Source organism: Piliocolobus tephrosceles, unplaced genomic scaffold (genome assembly GCF_002776525.5).
Source record: "Piliocolobus tephrosceles isolate RC106 unplaced genomic scaffold, ASM277652v3 unscaffolded_35233, whole genome shotgun sequence".
Classification (NCBI taxonomy): domain Eukaryota; kingdom Metazoa; phylum Chordata; class Mammalia; order Primates; family Cercopithecidae; genus Piliocolobus; species Piliocolobus tephrosceles.
The window spans coordinates 1-20,279 of record NW_022319014.1 but is presented as its reverse complement, the minus strand read 5'-3'; the positions used below and the strand labels follow the sequence as shown (position 1 = coordinate 20,279).

Sequence of the window (20,279 nt, the reverse complement as noted above, 5' to 3'; positions counted from 1 at the left end):
AATCTGATATTAGGTCGCAAGTTTAAAGAAGTCCTTTATTTTAGCCACATTTAGGTCAGGTTTCTAATAAGGGACGCTAAGAGGGAAGTTATTCCTAAATGACAGAAAATATAGGAAGTGACTCAAGGCAGTTAAGGTCTTGGGTTTCTAGGAGCACCGCGTTCAACTACACGAAGACTCGGGCAACGCGGAAACCCAGGGATGGGACAGCCTGGGATCTGTCCGCCGGGGAGCGGGCGGGGGCGGGGTTTCGGGCAGGGGCGGGGCCGGGCTGGGCCGGTCGGGGGGTGGCGCGCGACTGCTCCGGGCGGCGATGGCGGCGGACGGGGACTGGCAGGATTTCTATGAGTTCCAGGAGCCGGCCCGGAGCCTCCTGGACCAGGAGAACTGTAACGCGAGCCCCGAGGCCGGGGCGGGGGCGGGGGCGGGGGCCGGGGCGGGCGGGGGCGCCGACGGTTTCCCGGCCCTGGCCTGCAGCTTGGAGGAGAAGCTGAGCCTGTGCTTCCGCCCCTCGGATCCGGGCGCCGAGCCCCCGAGGGCGGCCGTGCGGCCCATCACGGAGTGCAGCCTCCTGCAGGGGGACGAGTGAGTGCGGGCCCTGGCCGGGAGCGGGCGGGAGCCTCCCCTGCCCCTCGCCCGACCCGCCGGCCCTCCGGCCGCAGCTCCTCCCCCACGCTCTCCTTCCGCCTCCATGGACGCGGGAGTCCCCGCCCTCTCGCCTCCCTCCTCGGGCCGTCGGCCTCTGCTCGCCCAGCGATTTAAATCCCCTGCCCCCCGTCCGCCAAGCGCCCTGAAAACCTCCGCCTCGGTGCCTCCCGCCTTCCTTCCTGCATACCAAACCCTCGTTTGCTTTAGAGGGGAATCGCCAGTGCAGAGCCCATAGTTTGAGACGGCATCTTTCGGGGCACGTGTGTCGCCATTCATTCACTCAAGTCGCATTTATTAAGCACCTGCTGAGTGCCAGGCGCCGCCTCGCACAGGGAACACCAAAACGACTGGACATTGTCCCTCCCAAGTTAGGACACGACGTAGGATGGGAGATAGATGTGTAAACAAATATTTGTATGGATGTAATTAGTGCTGCAATGGTTATATGCACCAAATGTGGGAGACTTAAAAGCGTATGTCTGGGGGAGAGTCAGGAAAGACTATAGAGAAATGTGCAAACGATCTGACTGATGAGTGGGAGTGTGCCTGGCAGGTGGAAAAAAGTCTTACTTTCAAGGTGGAGTATATTGTCTGTGCATAAGTACCAACGAGCGAGGCAGCATTTAGGGCACAGGAATCTGTGGGACCCATCCGAGAGCCCTGGTAGAGTGCGAGCCGCCACAGAGACGAAAACGAAGGGCCCTGCTTACTGATGGTAACGATCGCACGGTCTGGTGGGGAGACCAAGGCATACACAAGTAATATTAATAATTACAGAATCACCTAAGTGCAATGATGGAGGTTCATGGGGATTTGTGAAAGCTGGGGGAGGGGAGGCGCAGAGTTCCTGAGGGCACTTTTTAAACCTCCCTGAACCGCAATTATAATTTGGTTAAGAGTTGTAATTAGGTACCATGGTCTTACCCCCAAAAGTAGGTAAATAGGAATGGTGAGAGTAAGGGAACTTGAGCATGTTGTGTATATAGGGGGAGAGGAGCCTCCGGAGAGGCTGAAGGTAAAATGAGTGGAATCAGATTGGGTGCGGTGACTCACACCTGTGATCCCAGCACTTTGGGAGGCTGTGGTGAGAGGATGGCTTGCTTCCAACATTTCGAGACCAGACTGGGCAATATAGTGAAACCTGGTCTTTACAAGAAAATTTAAAGAATTAATGGAGTCTAGTGGCACATGTCTGTGGTCCCACGGACCTAGCTGCTCAGGAGGCTGAGGTGGAGGGATTACTTGAGTTCGGGAGGCGAAGGTTGCAGTGAGCCGTCATCGCACAACTGCACTCTAGCCTGGGTGACAGAGTGAGACTTTGTCTCAAAAATGAGGACATGAGAAGGAATGGATTTTCAGAGCATTAATGGGATGGAGAGACTCTTAGAGGTTAGGGAAGAAGTTTTGAGAGACAGGGCAGGAGTTACAGGCATGGAAAGGAGTTTCCAGCCTGATTGTCTCCTTCTGTGAAACAAACAGATTTATCAGGAATAAGGTAGGAAGCTTGAAAAGACAGCTTTGGGAGTGGGGCCTGTAAACATGGCTGAGCAGTGGCGCTGGCCCACCAGTGTTTGGAGACTATCTCCTTTTATTGGTTCCTCTGTACTGTGTTCTGCCCAGGTGTGGAGAAGGGAAAATTTTAGAATTGGATTTTATACACACGTGCATGCAGTCAGTAGCAAAAGATGACATTTTTGGAAGCCTGTTTCCAAAGAGAAGATAATTTTATGTGTATGTAGATTTAGATACTCTGAATCACTAAACCCGGGACACATTCTGGATTTAAAAATTAGTGTAGGTTTATTATGTATTTGGGTTTATCAAGAGTAGCTGACTTAAGTCAATTAGAGGATTGTATGTAGATCATTACGAGACTTTATTTCACTTAGACTGTCAGGAAAGTAGGTTATTTTAGCCTTTGCTTAAAAATATGTTGTTGCTCTTGTTAATGGTATTTAGTAGATGGTATGTTGGTGGTAATTCGTGTCTCTTGACTTGGGAATGCATAAGAAATCTCTTTTTTTTTCAGGAGTTGGGACCTGGTCATCACTGGCATTGTTTCTTTTATATTACAGAAACATACCATTGCTTGATAATCTGTTCCAGCCCCCTTTTCACTAGGTAGAATTGATAATTGTTTTACTCAGATATTGCTGTGCTTTAGGTCAGGGGGGTCCCCAACCCCTGGTCCACAGACCGGTACTGGAACTGGGCCACACAACAGGAGGTGAGTGGTTGAGAGAGTGAGCAAAGCTTCATCTGGATTTCCAGCTGCTCCCCATTGCTTGCATTACCACCTGAGCCACCTCTTGTCAGATCAGCCACAGCATTAGGTAGGATCTAATAGGATTTAGAACTGCACAGGTGAGGGATCTAGTTTGCAGATACCTTATGAGAATCTAATGCCTGATGATCTGTCACTGTCTCCCCTCACCCCCAGATAGGACCATCTAGTTGCAGGAAAACAAGCTCAGGGCTCCCACTGATTCTACATTATGGTGAGTTGTGTAATTATTTCATTATATATGATAATATAATAATAATAGAAATAAAGTGCACCATAAATGTAATGTGCTTGAATCACCCCAAAACCCTCCCCGACCCCTGGCACTTTATTTAACTTCTCTGAGCCTCAGCTTTTGTTTTGGTTAAATATGGATTGTATTATCTACTGAGGTTTTACTTATAAGAGTATTCTGCAGGATTCAATGTTGATAGGACTTTGACCTCCTTGCAAAAGAGCTGTCCTGACCATCGTTTACAACTGGTTGTAATGCTTTGTGATAAAGATGAAGGCAGTTCATATGTCTTGACTGCAGAATTCTGGAAATCTTTCACTAGAGTTGCCTCTGTGTCCTTCCAACTACCATTGTTTTGACCTTAGTGGAGACTGTTAATTGGCTTTCATTTTCTTGGAAGAGCAAAGTCACCGACAGGTGCTTCTAAGTGAAGTATTCCTTAGAAGCAAATGTGCCTTTTTCTTATAGCCTCGTTTAAGAAGGAGCAAATAAGCAGACAAAGCAAATGCCTCAAATTCTGGATTGTCTTCACCTGCTAGTGTATTCTACTCAAGTTCCTGACCAGGATTAGGTCTATAGTCAGTGATACGGTTTGGCTGTGTCCCCACCCAAATCTCAACTTGAATTGTATCTCCCAGAATTCCCACGTGTTGTGGGAGGGATCCAGGGGGAGGTAATTGAATCATGGGGGCTGGTCTTTCCTGTGCTATTCTCGTGATAGTGAATACGTCTTACAAGATTTGATGGGCTTATCAGGGGTTTCAGCTTTTGCTCCTTCCTCATTTTCCCTTGCTGCCGCCATGCAAGAAGTGCATTTTGCCTCCTGCCATGATTCTTAGGCCTCCCCAGCCGTGTGGAACTGTAAGTCCAATTAAGCCTCTTTTTCTTCCCAGTCTTGGGTATGTCTTTATCAGCTGCATGAAAATGGACTAATACAGTAACTTGGTACCAGGAGAGTGGGGCGTTGCTGAAAAGATACCTGAAAATCTGGAAACGACTTTGGAACTGGGTAACAGGTAGAGATTGGAGTAGTTTGAAGGGCTCAGAAGACAGGAAAATGTGGGAAAGTTTGGAACTTCCTGGAGACTTGTTGAATGGCTTTCCCAAAATGCTGACAGCAATATGGACAATAAAATCCAGGCTGAGGTGGTCTCAGATGGAGATGAGGAAGTTGTTGGGAACTGGAGCAAAGGTGACCCTTGTTATGTTTTAGCAAAGAGAACTGGTGGCATTTTGCCCCTGCCACAGAGATTTGTGGAACTTTGAACTTGAGGAAGATGAGTTAGGGTATCTGGCAGAAAAAATTTTTAAGCAGTAAAGCATTCAAGAGGTGACTTGGGTGCTATTAAAGATATTCAGTTTTATAAGGGAAGCAGAGCATAAAAGTTGGGAAAATTTGCAGCCTGACTATGCAATAGAAAAAACCCCTCCATTTTCTGGGGAGAAATTCAAGCCAGCTGCAGAAATTTGCGTAAGTAGCAAGGAGCCTGATGTTAATCCACATGATCATGGGGGCAAATGTCTCCAGGCCTTGTCAGAGACCTTCATGGCAGCTCCTCCCATCACAGGCCTGGAGGCCCAAAAAGGAAAAAGTGGTTTCGTGGATTGGGCCTAGGGTCCGCCTGCTGTGGGCAGGCTAGGGACTTGGTGCCCTGTGTCCCAGCTGCTCCAGCCGTGGCTGAAAGGGGCTGATGTACAGCTCAGGCTGTGGCTTCAGAGGGTGCACGCCCCAAGCCTTGGCAGCTTCCATGTGGTATTGAGCCCTTGGGTGCACAGAGGTCAAGAATTGAGGTTTGGGAACTTCCTCCTAGATTTCAGAAGATGTATGGAAATGACTGGATGCCTAGGCAAAAGTTTGTTGCAGGGGTGAGGCCTTCATGGAGAACCTCTGCTAGGGCAGTGTGGAGGGGAAATGTGGGATTGGAGCCCCCACACAGAGTCCCTATTGGGGCACTGCCTAGTGGAGCTGTGAGAAGAGGTCCACTGTCCTCTAGACCCCAGAATGGTAGATCCACCTACAGCTTGCACCATGTGGCTGGAAAAGCCGCAGACGTTCAACACCAGCTTGTGAAGCAGTGGGGAGGGAGGCTGTACCCTGCAAAGCCACAGGGGCAGAGTTGCCTAAGACCATGGGAACCTATCTTTTGCGTCAGCGTGTCCTGGAGTCAAAGGAGATCATTTTGGAGCTTTAAGTTTTGACTGCCACACTGGATTTGAGACTTGCATGGGCCCTGTAACCCCTTTGTTTTGGCCAATTTCTCCCATTTGGAACAGCCGTATTTACCCAATACCTGTACCCGCATTGTATCTGGGAAGTAACTAGCTTGCTTTTGATATTACAGGCTTGTAGGTGGAAGGGACTTGCCTTGTCTCAGATGAGACTTTGGACTGTAAAGTTTTGGGTTAATGCTGAAATGAGTTAAGACTTTGGGGGACTGTTGGGAAGGCATAATTGGTTTTGAAATGTGAGGATATGAGATTTGGAGGGGCCAGGGGCAGAATGATATGTTTTGGCTGTGTCCCCACCCAGATCTCAACTTGAATTGTATCTTCCAGAATTCCCACGTGTTGTGGGAGGGACCCGGTGGAGGTAATTGAATCACCGGGGCTGGTCTTTCCTGAGCTTTTCTCGTGATAGTGAATACGTCTCATGAGATCTGATGGGCTTATCGGGGATTTCTGCTTTTGCATCTTCCTCATTTTCTCTTGCTGCTGCCATGTATGAAGTGCCTTTTTCCTCCCGCCATGATTCTGAGGCCTCCCCAGCCATGTGGAATAGTGAGTCCAATTAAACCTCTTTTCCTTCCCAGTCTGGGGTATGTCTTTATCAGCTGCATGAAAATGGACTATATAGTCAGTTATTCAGTGTTTGAAAATTTCTTACCCAGGAGGTTATGAGCCAGAAACCCAGCAAGTTTAGCGGTCTGCAGACATTGCCTCTAATTCTACTTCATGGGGATTAGAGGAGATGTGATTTCAACAGAGAGGAGAATAGGAGTGGACCATGCATATGGGAGCTTTGCTGGGTAAATGAATTAGTTCTCTAGAGCTTTTTGGGTTCACATTTTTATTAAGGCTAATTTTATTTTTTATTTTATTTATATATTTTTAGAGACAGAGTCTTGCTCTGTCACCCAGGATGGAGTACAGTGGTGCCATCATAGCTCACTGTAGCCTTGAACTCCTGGGCTTAAGCAGTCCTCCTGCCTTACCCCTCCCAAAGTAGCTGGGACTGCAGGCACACGCCACGGGCCTGGCCAATTCAATTTTTTTTTTTTTTTTTTTTTTTATAGAGCTATGGGTCTCCCTTTTGCTGCCCAGGCTGGTCTTGAACTCCTGGCTTCAAGCACTCCTCCCACTTTGGCTTCCCAAAGTGCTGGGATTACAGACATGAGCCACCAGGCCTGTCCCTAATGTGCATTTTAAAGCCAAACATCATTTGGGATGTTACGCTTTTAGCATTTGCAGTCCTATTGCTGCTTCTTTTTAGCAGCCAATCCCTATTTGTTATTATGTTATGTCTGTATTTTAACATTTTCATTCTTGGGCTTAATACCTAGGTGATGGGTTGATAGGTGCAGCAAATCACCATGGCGTCCTGCAATGTATCCCGGAACTTAAAAAAAATTTCATTCTTATGTTTATGTCCCAACCAGGATTGTTTTTGTATCTTAGTGTCTTACACACTTGGAAAGAAAGCCTATTGCTTATTCACAATTAGATACCTAATATACATTTTAGGGTGTTTTTTCTACATGACATCTTTGTGTATACCTCTAGCTAGTAAGTAGCTCATCTGTTTAGTGTTTAACTTTACTTATCCCAATTAGATTTCAAGTCAATTGCATCTCTGAACTTTAATTCTTAAAACATCATGTTTTATTGTGCTGATTATTACTTTAGTATTGAAACCTGAATTTTGGTCATGAAATTTGAGTTTGGTGTTCTTATCTGGTGTGGTTTGGGACTCTATTCAATACAGCTCTTTTGAATTAATGCTTAGAGTAATGGAGCTGGAAGGAGTATCTGCTTCTTGTCCAGGTCTCTCATTTATAGAAGGGCAGAGGATACCTAGGGAGGTGAAGGGGCTTGGCCAATAACTCGTTTGAAGAAGGATAGAGACAAGCATTTGTTTCCCTAGTCTCAGTCAAATGCCCTTTCCATTTTACCCTCTTGCCTCCCTGTAATGCTGTTGGGTAATAAGGTCAGGTAACTGCATTGGATAGAGCCTGTGTGCATTTTATTGTGAACTCCCTTTCCTTCTCCTTTTCATCGTATCTGCCTTAGTGCTTAGCTTCTTTATTACAAATTAGATATTAAATCCTGTTCTCACATTGAGAGTGAATTCTTTCTCCAGAAAAGATAACAAACCTTTTGTTTGAGAGAGATTTTTCACTTTTTGAAATGGTCTGTGTGTTTGAAGTTACAGAAAAAGAAGTGTATTGCACAGTTGTATTTATTACTCATGTGACCCTGGAAACATTTCTTACCCTCTCTGTGTTTCAGTTTTTTCATCTGTAAAATGAGGATAATAATGGTTCCCCCTTCTAATGTTGTTTTTGAAGATTTCGTGAGTTAATACATGTAAATTGCTTAGAACAGCGCCTAGCACCTAATACAATGGAAGTGTTGCCTGTTGCCTATTGGGAGTTTTCTGTACGTCTTCACCTTCCCTTAGGACCTCTTGTCAGCCCAGTTTTGTGATTTTTCACCTAGTTTTTGTTTAGGAGACTCTACTTTGTTGATGTTTTTCTGAGAAACAATGTGCTTTCTGTTTTTCTCCTTTGACATTTGGTGATCATCTTTCACTGAATATTTGTTTGAGAAAGACGTACAGAATGTTAATTTTCATTGATTGTAGCTTTTTTCTTTTTAAGGATTTGGAATGCCCTGACGGATAATTATGGGAATGTGATGCCTGTAGACTGGAAGTCATCGCATACTAGGACCTTGCACTTGCTTACTCTGAACCTCTCAGAAAAAGGGGTAAGTTAGGAATTGAACCAACAGAGTTTGAATAACTCATGCTGGTAATACAACTAAAACAGCAGCATTTCTGCTTAACTCAGATTCATTGACCTGCCTCTCATTTCTGAACTTATGGCAGTTGGGGTGGCTCTGTCTTGCTGTCTTGGCTCTAGGGCCATTACCTCGCTGGCACATTCCTCCAGTTCTTCTCCAGCACACTCACTCTTGTACGTGTAGCTAAATTTCTATTGCAATTTTTTTTTTTTTTTGAGACGGAGTCTCGCTCTGTTGCCCAGGCTGGAGTGCAGGGGCTCACTGCAACCTCTGCCTCCCGGGTTCAAGCAATTCTCCCACCTCAAACTCCTGAGTAGCTGAGATTACAGGCATGCACCACCACGCCCGGCTAATTTTTGCATTTTCAGTAGAGATAAGGTTTCGCCATGTTGGCCAGGCTGGTCTTGAACTCCTGACCTCAGGTAATTCACCTTGGCCTCCCAAAGTTCTGGGATTACAGGCATGAGCCACTGCGCCTGGCAGTAATGATGCACTGAAACACTCAGTAAAATTTTGATGCACTGAAACACTCAGTAAAAATGCTAGCTTTTGGTTTAATATACTGAGGGTATTGGAATCTCAACATGGAGTTAACTTTTGAATGAGTGTAGTGACCTGCTAGACATGATATGTTGTCAGGAGACTGTATTCCTGTGAATACTAGAGAACCTTTAAAAGACAATTTAGTTCTTGGCTTTTTAAATATGGTCTTGGCTACCTTATCTTTCTTGAGGGCTCCTGTGTATGTCCTGGTATTATAAAGTGAAGATGCCTTGACTAAGAAGTGTGAGCACAAGTGATAGGACAGGTGGGGGGGCAGAAAAGGGCAGAGAATTACTTGAAATGCAAAATCACAGTGTTAACTTTGTTTAAAGCTGTTGAGAAACACAGTCAAGTTATCTAAATTTCAGGCTGTATAAGTTCCTTATCAAATAATAATGTAAACTCATGCCAGATCTTGCGTGCTCTGTATTTCATTAAGTGTAATTATGTGATTATTGGGAGTGTAGTGCAGTAGGCCTGTCAGTATTTTAAATCGTATTGTTAATGTTTTGTTAAAAGGATTTTCTTATATATGTAATCAGAAAAGCCTACTGTTATTATTTTCTAGTAAAATGTAGAATTCTGGCTATATTTCCCAGTATTCAGTAGCGATGGAAATCTTCCTGATGTGCCAATCATTAATCCCATTAAGTTTTGCAGACTGACCTGGCATACATTTAATGAAAAGGAACAAAATGAGGGATCTTTTGCCCTGTCTTATGTTTACTTAGGTCCTGGCTATCATTTTGGGCTTAGTTCAAGTTTCCTTTCTTCTCTGAAGCTTCCTATTACTGTTTTAGCCTTCGCTGATCTCATGGAATTATACAATTTTAGAGTTGGAAGGGGCTTTAAAGGACACTTAATCCAGCCTCTCACTTGGGGGGAATCCCCACCTCCAGCATCTCTGACAGATGGTCATTTAGCCATGGCCTAAATCCCTGCACGGAAGGAAAACACACTCCGCTCTGTAGGAACTGATGGCACTTGTGGGGCTGTGAACTTGGAAAGGACTTATCTGTGCCACGGGGTTTAGTCTTGTTGTCTCATGGGTGCTAGTCCCCAGAGCACTTTGTCCCTGTCTCTAAAATGACCACTGCCTTCTCTTGTTAATCATATGTTTCTGGGTGTGTCACTAGGTTGTGACTTCCCGGTAGGTATTTATATTTGTCGTTATAGTAACTATACTGTTCGTGGCACATAGTAAATATGAAGATACCTGTTTATTGAGTGAATAAGTGAGTAGCCTTGTTGGTGAAACTGTAGGGCCAGAGATCATGATAGAAAGCTTGTAAAAAAATATTTTCTATATTATTTAAAATAATGCAGAATGCACCAAAACCAGTCCATGGGTACTACTTTTTTGACATATTAAAAATAGCATAGAAGAGTTTTTATTCATAGTTTCAAAGACAGGCCCATTAGCAGCATGAATGAGACACATTAATCCAATTTCATTGACTAAATGTACAGTGGGTGCACTGTATCCTCTGGTGTTGCATCTGCTGCTTTAGCCAACTGTGGATTCAAAAACTTGAAAAAAAAAACCCACAGTAAAATGACAACAATAAAAAATAATAAAAATAAAAAACCAATACAATATAATAACTATAAACCATTTACCTTGTATTAGGTATTGTAAGTAATTTACATATAATTTAAAATTTACAGGAGGATGTGCACAGGTTATATGCAAATACTACCCCATTTTATATAAGGGACTTGAGCATCTGCAGATTTTGGTATTGGGGTATCCTGGAACCAATTTCCCCTGGATACTGAGGGACTGCTGTATATATCTTGTATTGTTCTTAGATTGCATCTTGGGAAGTCGCTCCCTTTTGCTGCCTTTTGAATGTTATTTTCAATGCCAGGGTAATGATATAGCCATGGTAGTGATTAGTAATGACGTAGAGTTTAATGCAAGTACTGACATTAAAAAGCCTTACTGGCCGGGTGTGTTGGCTCATGCCTGTAATCCTAGCACTTTGGGAGGCCGAGGTGGGTGGATCACCTGAGGTCAGGAGTTTGAGACCAGCCTTACCAACACGGTGAAACCCTGTCTCTATTAAAAATACAAAACTAACTGGGTGTGGTGGCACATGCCTGTAATCCCAGATACTCGGGAGGCTGAGGCAGGAGAATTGCCTGAACCTGTGAGGCAGAAGTTGCAGTGCGCTGAGATCGCGCCACTGCACTCTAGCCTGGGTGACAGAGCGAGACTCTGTCCCCCCCCAAAAAAAAATCAAAAACAGCCTTACCTGGAAAAACTCAGCAGATGCAAGTGAACACGTGATCATTCACCTATCATCTCTCTGTTGTGACATGACTATTCCAGTGATGAATATAATTGAAATTAGAACTCTGTTTCTCAGGGAGGATTAGTACACACTGAGTTTCTGAAAAACAAATGGGCAACAAGGACTGTGTAAGAAGCCACCACGTCATGCTATTACACAGCATACAATTAAACATTTTTTTTTAACCTGGCAAAGTTACTGTATTTACCATTGCCACCTGGTGCTCTATTCGTGCCATGATTAAGCTAAGTAAAATTTACCTTTTGAAAGCATTCTTTAGATTATTTTACTTATACAACAAAGTCTATAGAAATTTTTTTTTGACAAAAGGAATTTTTTTTTGCATTCAAGTGAGAAAAACATTCAGGAAAACTAGTTTGCTAGATTGCAGTTTAAAATTTTTCTTTGAAGATTAAGATGGCACACTTCTAAATTTGATAGGTCTTTTTTAGAGTAAGGCAACTGGTATCTTTCACATTCTTACGTGGGCACATTTTTTCCGGTTGATGTATCTTCAGTTTTATACAGGGAAACAGTACCACCAGGTCTGTATCTAACCCTGGCATTGGAAGGAGTGATGGGAATGCTTGGCAAAGAGAAGGCACATTTATGGCGAATGGGAGAGTGAATAATGATACCCAGGACAGCCAGGGCTAGTTTGCAAAGCCTGAAAGGTATTCCAGCTCTTAGCATATGCCGTCTCTGTGGGGAATGGACTTGGCTCTCTCTCTGGAAAGATGATCTGGGATCATTTCTGTTGTCATGGAAATTTATTATAATAGTTTACTGTTATTACTCATGTGTTTTGGCCATAAACCTATTCTAAATCTGGTGCCATTCTTGAATATGCTTATATGATAGAATGCTTCTCATTCATTTCAGCTTAAGAACATCTTCTGTGCTGTATTTCTCCTTCCATGTACATTTCTTTCAGGACACGGACTTTTGTATGCATCTTTATACCTTTAAGAGTAGAAATAAGATAATAACATCTTCCATTACCATAGAAGCAATTTGATTGATTGATTGATTGATAGATTGAGAGGGTGTCTCCCTCTGTCGCCCAGGCTGGAGTACAGTGGCGCCATCATAGCTCAGTGTAGCCTCCAACTCCTGGGCTTAAGCGATCTTTCCCCTCCAGCTTCCTGAGTAGCTAGGACTACACAGGAGCACTGCCATGCCTGGCTAATTTTAAGAAAAAATATTTCTGTATATTTCTGTACAAGGTCTTACTGTGTTGCTCAGGGTGGTCTTGATTTCCTGACTTCAAGAGATCCTCCCACCGTGGCATCCCAAAGTGTTGGGATTACAGGTGTGAGCCGTGGCAACGTGGGCTGCCTTAGGAATAATTTTTTTTTCTTTTGAGACATGGTCCGGCTCTGTTGTCCAGGCTGGAGCGCAGTGGTGCCATCTTGGCTCACTGCAACCTCCACCTCCTGGGCTTAAGTGATCCTCCCACCTCAGCCTCCTGAATAACTGGGAATACAGGCATGTGCCATCATGCCCAGCTAATTTTTTGTAGAGACGGGATTTCACCATGTTGCCCAGGCTGTTCTCAAACTTCTGAGCTCAAGCAGTCCACCCGCCTCAGCCTCCCAAAGTGCTGGGATTACAGACATGAGCCACTGTGCCCACCCTGGATTAATTTTAAAATTAAAACTTTTAGTATTTATAAGCCAGAAGGGGAAAAAGAAAACAAAATCATGGTCCTCAAGCTGAAACATAGGAAGAGTGATTGGGAAGGCGGTGTAAAGTGTTTGAAGTGTCTTAAAGGATCGATGAAGCTAATCGGTAGGTCTACTCCATGGTATCGACACGCCTTTGTGATAACAGTGTACCACGTTTTCATCTTCTACAATATTGAAGTTATACATCCCCTCTCATCAAGAGCCTACTCTCTTGATCTTTCTCCTTCTTTTAAACATTAAATTGTTGAAGGAACAGCTGTCATAGTTTAAAGAGTAAATTAGAACTATAGGACTTAAATGAAAAGGCAGTCTGCTCCACTTACCTCATCCTTGATTTCTCCTTACCAGAGGTGACCACTTTAAATATCAGCTGTTTCTTCTAGCAGATAACATGCTCATGTCATTGTATTTGGTATTATTTTCTCAATTTTAGACTTTATTTCTTTATTTTCTACCCAGAGAGTGAAGGTTTAGCTCTCTTACTGTCCTTTGCCAACCCCTGACACCATAGCCTCCCAAAAACTTCCCTTTCCCCATCTTCCCAATATAATTACATCAACATCTGGGGTTGAATTAATCTTCATCATTTATATTTACTTTTTTAATGTGCAGTTGACCCATTTTGATATATTTAAATTTTCTCTTTTTCTATTTCGGTTTTTTCTTAGGATACTAACTGCCTTTTTGTGGTTTATTTAGTTTATAATTAGCTGACCATTTCAGCCTCAGTAGAGCCATAGAACTCATTTTAGTAAATGGACTGCACCAGGTAATCTATCTAGTCATTCTGCTCTCCCTCCCCACTCACCTCTCCCTCTTCTCCATGCTCTCTGCAGTAACAATTCTAATCTGAGTGTTACTCTCTAGTTTAGCTTTACAGTCGTCATTCTGGGATTTTCACTTTACTATCATTATGAGAATTCTCTTTGTCACTTGTTATTAGACCACATGTCTTTTTTCTTTTTCATTTTCCTTCTCGTAGCTTTTTGAGAAAGGGCACATGAGAGGTGTTTTCAGAACTTGTATGTCTGAAAATGTCTTTATCCTAAGCCCCTGCCTACTTGTTTTAGCTGGATATAGGATTCTAGGATGGAATTTCTTCTAATACGGAAGTTACATTGATTATTTTCTAGCATCTATTGTTGCTATTGAGAAGTCACATGACATTTTGATTCCTGATCTTTTTAATGTGATGTGCTTTTTTTTTTTGTCCCTCCCTGGAAGCTTTTAGATTCTTCTTTTTTCCACACAGTGTTCTGAGTTCATGATGCTGTGTGTTGAAGGCCATGGCCAGGCCTTCGCTAGGCTGATGGTGCAATAAGAAATAAAATGAGAAGGGATATCGTTACTGTGCAGGAGCCTGGAGTTGCACTGTAGGGTTGTAGGTGGACCCTGCAGTGTTGATGGGGCTCTTCTCCCAGTCTAATGTTGGAAAGTCGACATGCCAGTGCTTCTTCCCTTGGCCCTTCTCACCTGTAGGTTTCTTACTCTGTAGGCTGTGTTCGCCTGCAGTCTCCAGATGCTCATGTTATGAAGAACTAGGGAAGCACTAGGGACCTACATCCACTCCATTGTGTCCTCAGCTTTAGATATATATCCTTTGCATGGGTAAATAATTTTGCCAGGTAAAAGTTTATCATTTTAGTTATACACTGTGTAATAGAATGACATGGTGGCTTCTAACGGAATCCTTGTTGCCCATTCTTTGGGAACTCAGTGTGTGCTAATCCTTCCTGAGGAATAGAGTTCTAATTTCAGTTCCATTCAGCACTTGAATGGTCATGTCGTAACAGGTAGGTAGATGATAGACAGATGTTCACTTGTTCATTTTAATCTGCTGAGTGTGTTCAGGCCAAGTTTTTACAATCAGTACTGGTACTAAACTCTTAAGTCATTATTAAGGGGGCTGTTTATATTGGTGTGGGCAGAGTTAAGGGAAACTAAGTAGATGTGGTGCAGTCCCCCAGGCTGGCAACAGAAACTGGTACTTTAGCTGTCCTGGACGTGAAGAGGTAAGGAGGGGGAGAGATGACCAGAAACTGTGGAGATGGGCTGTGTGGGAGAAGTCTGCTAATGAGAGCTATGGCTTTGGTGAAGAGCCATAGTCAACAAATGACAGTCTGACAGGGAGGAAGACAGCAGAATACATGCCCAGCCCTCACCATCCCACCCTGCAGTCTCCCAGTGTCTGCCAGTAGGTTGAACCCACCTGGAAGCCAGAAGCAAGGGCATCCTTTGATGTCCTCCGTACCTCCTGGAGCGCAGAGCAGGGTGGAAGGTGGTGAGGAGGTGAGTGGTGAATCACCAGCTCAGTTAGGTTTAAAGATGTTCTTGGAGCCTAGGGTTGTTAGTTTTTGTTAAGAAGAAATGTGCAATTGGAAGGGCTAAGTGTGACGCTCATGGACAGATCCCGCCTTTCAGGGAGTTGATCATCTTTTTTTTTTTTTTTTTTTGAGACGGAGTCTGGCTCTGTCGCCCAGGCTGGAGTGCAGTGGCCGGATCTCAGCTCACTGCAAGCTCCGCCTCCCGGGTTTACGCGCCATTCTCCTGATCATCTTTTACTCAAATATTAGAAGTTAGTTTGCAAGTATCTAACTTTTATGTTTTCTTTAGAATGTTAACATCTACCAGTCTTACTGTTTATTGCTAAACCTACCCATATTCTCCCTTCTATTCACTGTAAATGCCCTGTGACTTGCTAACAAATACTGTATTTTTTCTGCATATCTGTCAGCTTTTATAGCAGCCTTATGCAGCGTCTTAGCGATTTCATATTTATTCTACATTCTTCTCATTTCTGTTCAAGATGAATATGTGCTCATTGCCTAGTACAGAGTGATTGTAATAATTTCTCCCTCTCGAGGGAAAGCTCTCAGTAGTTGCTTTTCTCTGCAGCCTCTTTTACTCAGAGCTGTTAACTTTGTTTTGATCAGGATGTCCTGCTTTTAATGATGGGTATTTTTGTTTTTAGGTAAGTGACAGTTTGCTCTTTGATACGTCAGATGATGAAGAGCTGAGAGAGCAGCTGGATATGCACTCAATCATCGTCTCCTGTGTTAGTGATGAGCCCCTCTTCACGGCAGACCAGGTATAGAGGAGATACTCAGCAACGCAGGGAAAGGAGACTCTAGAGCTGAAAAATGACTTCTTCTTATGACAGGAAAGGATGGCTGTTGGTTTACTTATCTTTCCTATTTTTTTTTGGTTATACAGGCTTAATAGTTAACTCTTCCACAGAGAAAAATAAGTATTTGTGACCTGAAGCAGAAGGGATTATGTGAGTTGGGAAGATTTCCAACATAGGCCTTGTTGAAGAGTATAGCAAGGTACCAAGGAAAGGTTATCGCGTAACCCCAAACCAGAAAAATATTGTGAATTTCCTTGTTCCTTTAGATTTACCCAAACATGGACAAACTGTAAAGTATCTGTGTAGAAATTATTTAGTATCTTCGAATCCCTGGGTAAAAAGCATTCTCATGTATTAAAGTAACATATTGTGTGCCCCAGAAAGAAGTGAGCATTATTCCCGTGGAATGTGCTAATAAGGTCAACCCCGTATTCACTTAAAACCAGTCGAATCAGCTTTCTCATTTTCTGAATACTCTTCCCACCTCTGTTGTATTGTTGAAATGTGATGCCAGAACTTCTTCCTGAAATAAAATGTTCCATGGCTACTTGGACTGTGAATTCTACCACACTCTATTTTTAGGCTGGAAAGACAAGGTCAGTAAGGAGATACATTGTGGCAAGCTTGGGAGGAGTACATTAAAAATTTACATTAAAATTGTGTTATTTGGATCCTCCTTAGTCATATCTGTGGTTGAATTGTTCTAGGCGTGGAAAGAATGTGGTGCTTAAAAAAGCAAGGTAATAGTAGGTTGGAGGGTTGTTTTGAGGTAGAGGGTAATCTAGGGATAGACATGACCTTGAGAATTCATTGTGCCCTCACTGACCTGCCTAATACCATAAACTCTCCCTGTTTTTAAGGGTTAGAATAACAGATTCTGTAGGATCCTTGAGTGGCTCATTGTGCCATATTATATTGCCTGTTTTGGAGACTCTTACTTAATTAACATAATCTCATCTCCTTCAGATTTGCCTTTATTTTTCCTTGGAAATGTTAACCTGTTAAACTTTTAATTCATGAAGCATGGTAAATATGCTCATGATGTCTTACTCTTTCATTTAATTGTATTTAATTTAATTTTTTTTTTTTTTTTTTTTTTTTTTTTTACCTTAGGTCCTTTTTTCTAACTGTTGAGTAATTTTCCTGGCTTTCCTTTACATTTTCGCTGAGTTCTATATCCTTCTCAACTTTTAGAATCTGGAACAGGGCAAGACACTGTCGTAAGATTTGAGCAGCACTGTACTAGACAGTAGATCATTGTTTCAAGGCAAATTGTATTTCTGAAGTTTTTCTGCTTTTCACAGCATTTTTCTCTTTGGACTTCTACTTTTTAAGTAATTCAAAAAATCCCTTTATTTTTCATTGAATTAATATATAAAATTATTTTTCTGCTGTTGAAAGAATATTTTGCTGTCATGGAGGTAATTTCCCATTTATATATACTTTTTTTGTACTATTGTATTTTCTAACTTTTATGTCAGAATTTTTGAAGAGATACGTTTAAATTGAGCACTTGTATGTCTACGGTAAATTTTCTGTTATTTGCTTTCTTCTAACGATTACTCTATGATCTGGTTCTGGCGTGTCTGAAGTAAATTATTATGTGTTTGTAGCGCGATTTCCTAGACTTTGCTAGACATGTTAGGGCCTTCTGAACCATGATGGACACAGTAAATTCAACTCTATTTAGGTTTGTGTTTAGTATATTGTAATTTTTTCTTGATAAACCATGTTCACTCCTACAATCAAAATTTTGATTATCCAGAGCATCCACACCTGAACATCATTGGTTAATGGAGCATTCAGTGCATTTCTGCTCTGGGTGCCTTAGGTGAGCACCGTGTTCCAGCTAGATCATTTTCCTTTTGTTTATTTGATTAACAGTGGTATGTATGTTTTCGAAGGTTATTGAAGAAATTGAAGAAATGATGCAGGAATCACCGGACCCAGAAGATGATGAAACCCCTACGCAGTCAGATCGACTTTCAATGCTTTCCCAGGAAATTCAAACTCTTAAGAGGTCTAGTACCAGCAGTTATGAAGAGAGTAAGGGAGCCTGCTTAAATCAATGATTTCTGTGCTTTTTGTCTATATCAAATATATAGTATGATCATCTCCAGAAAGCTTTGATTTAATCCCCTTCTGTTTGTGTCTGTGTCCAGATTTGCTTTTCTGTTGTTGTTGAGATGGAGTTTCACTTTTTGGCCCAAACTGGAATGAAGTGGCGTGATCTTGGCTCACTGTAACCTCTGCCTCCTGGGTTCAAGCAATTCTCCTGTGTCAGTCTCTCAAGTAGCTAGGATTATAGGTGCCCACCACCACGCCCGGCTAATTTTTATATTTTTAGTAGAGACAGAGTTTTGCCATGTTGGCCAGGCTGGTCTCGAACTCCTGACCTCATGATCCACCTGCCTCAGCCTTCCAAAGTGCTGCCATTACAGGCATGAGCCACCATGCCCAGCCCCAAATTTCCTCTTATAAGGACAGCAACCATATTGAATTAGAGTCTATCCTAATGACCTTATTTTAATGTCATTAAAGACCATGTCTCCAAATACTGTAACATTCTGAGGTAGTAGGGGTTAGGACATCAACACATGAATCTGGAGAGGTCACGATTGAGTCTGTAACAAACCCCATCATACCTGAAGTGTAGAATAGATATTCAGTAATTCTTTGTCAAATGCAATTCCTGTCTATACAAATAGTCTTATGTGTTACTGTGAAGAATTTTGGGAACCATGGATCTGTTTGACGTATATGAGAATAATTAATTCTAGAAACTCTACAGTTGATTTTCATGAAAAATTTCTGAATAACTATAACCAGCCTGTGAAGAGCCTGAGACCGGTTGGAAGGAAGGTGTGTATCTAATCATTGCCATATGACTGGTCTCCTCCTTGAATAGGCAGTGACAGAGTCTATCTGCTCAACCCGTGTTGTCACCTAGTTTTATCTTTATGGCATGCCCAGTCCGAAGCTTAGTTACCTAAAGAACATTGGTTGTATGGCTTCAACTTACAGATGGTTAGACAGACCAAAGTCTTTCAGATGGTCTGATTTGACCATGCTTCTGTAGACACGGGCTAAATGGCATTAAGGTCCTGACTCCCAAATACAGTCCTGATACTTGATATAGATACTGAAATCTGTATTGGTTTGCTAGGGCTGCCAGAACAAAGTACCACAGGGTGGGTGGCTTAAACCACAGGAATTTATATTCTTACAGTTCTGGAGGCCAGAAGTCTTGAGATCAAGGTGTTGGCGGGTTTGGTTTTTTTCAGAGGCCTCTCCTTGACATGCAGATGGCTGCCTTCTCCCTATGTCTTCACATGGTCTTTCTTCTGTGTTCTGGTCACCCTATTTTATAAGAATACCAGTCATACTGGGTTAGGGCCCATCCTAATGCCCTCATTTAACCTTAATTTACTTCTTCAAAGACCCCCTCTCCACATTCTGAGGCCCTGTGGGTTGGGACTTTAACAGTGTCCTATCTCTCACATGGGGAGAAGTGCTGAAAAGAGATTGAAATGGGGTTTCAGGGAATATTGTTCCCCTTTGTCTTCCCAGTTGTTTTAGTCCATTCTTGCACTGCTACAAAGAAACACCTAAAACTGGGTAATTTATACGAAAAGAGGTTTAATTGGCTAATGGTTCCACAGGCTATACAGGAAGCCTGGCAGCATCTGTTTCTGGGGAGGCCTCAGGGAGCTTTTACTCATGGTAGGAGGCAAAGCCGGAGCAGGCATCTTCACATGGCTGGAGCAGGAGGAAGGGGGCCTGGTGGAGGTGCCACATGCTTTTAAACAACCAGGTCTCATGAGAACTCTGTTATGAGAACAGCACCAGGGGAATGGTACTAAACTGTTAGAAATTGCCCTCATGATCCAGTGACCTCCCAGCAAGCCCCGCCTCCAACATTGGGGATTACATTTCAGTATGAGATTTGAGTGGGGACACAGATACAAACCATATCACCAATTTTCAACAAAATTCACAGATTGGGGCGTATGTAATTAAGTATGTATTTAGTTTAATTCTTTCAGATCAACTCCTTTCCTGTTCAGAGATATCCCAGAACCCTGCTGAACGGCTTGCAGTTTCTTGTCAGCAGGTGGATTCTGTACTTTCCCTCTGCTTTTGTGTTTGTTCTTTTCCATGTACAAGCCTTCACAGTCTTGACTGAAGTATTATTCATGGAATGATTTATTTGCACAAGTAAAAACTTTCGTTAGACTTTCTTCCCAGCAAGCTGAGAAGTGACTCACCTGCCCACTTACTGCTACTCAGACCTGCCCTCCAGAAGTTTTAGAATTCTGAGAAGATCACACACAGTCAATTTAATTGCTTGGAATATAATTTTTGCTCTTTGGCATTGATTACATAGGTGTTTGTTTAGTTATTCCTAGTGACTGCTCTGCTTTGCTTCCTTGAA

The 20,279-nt window shown here is 42.8% G+C and overlaps 1 protein-coding gene across 1 annotated transcript; it reads left to right on the top strand.

The window, feature by feature from the left end:
- The first annotated feature begins 263 nt into the window (after nt 1-263).
- Nucleotides 264-17,916, top strand: LOC113222792 (fasciculation and elongation protein zeta-2-like). Its single transcript, XM_026452405.1, has 4 exons — nt 264-585; nt 8,045-8,153; nt 15,689-15,805; nt 17,749-17,916. The coding sequence occupies exons 1-4, from the start codon at nt 314-316 to the stop codon at nt 17,914-17,916; spliced, it is 666 nt and encodes a 221-aa protein (XP_026308190.1). The 5' UTR covers nt 264-313.
- Nucleotides 17,917-20,279: the final 2,363 nt, after the last annotated feature.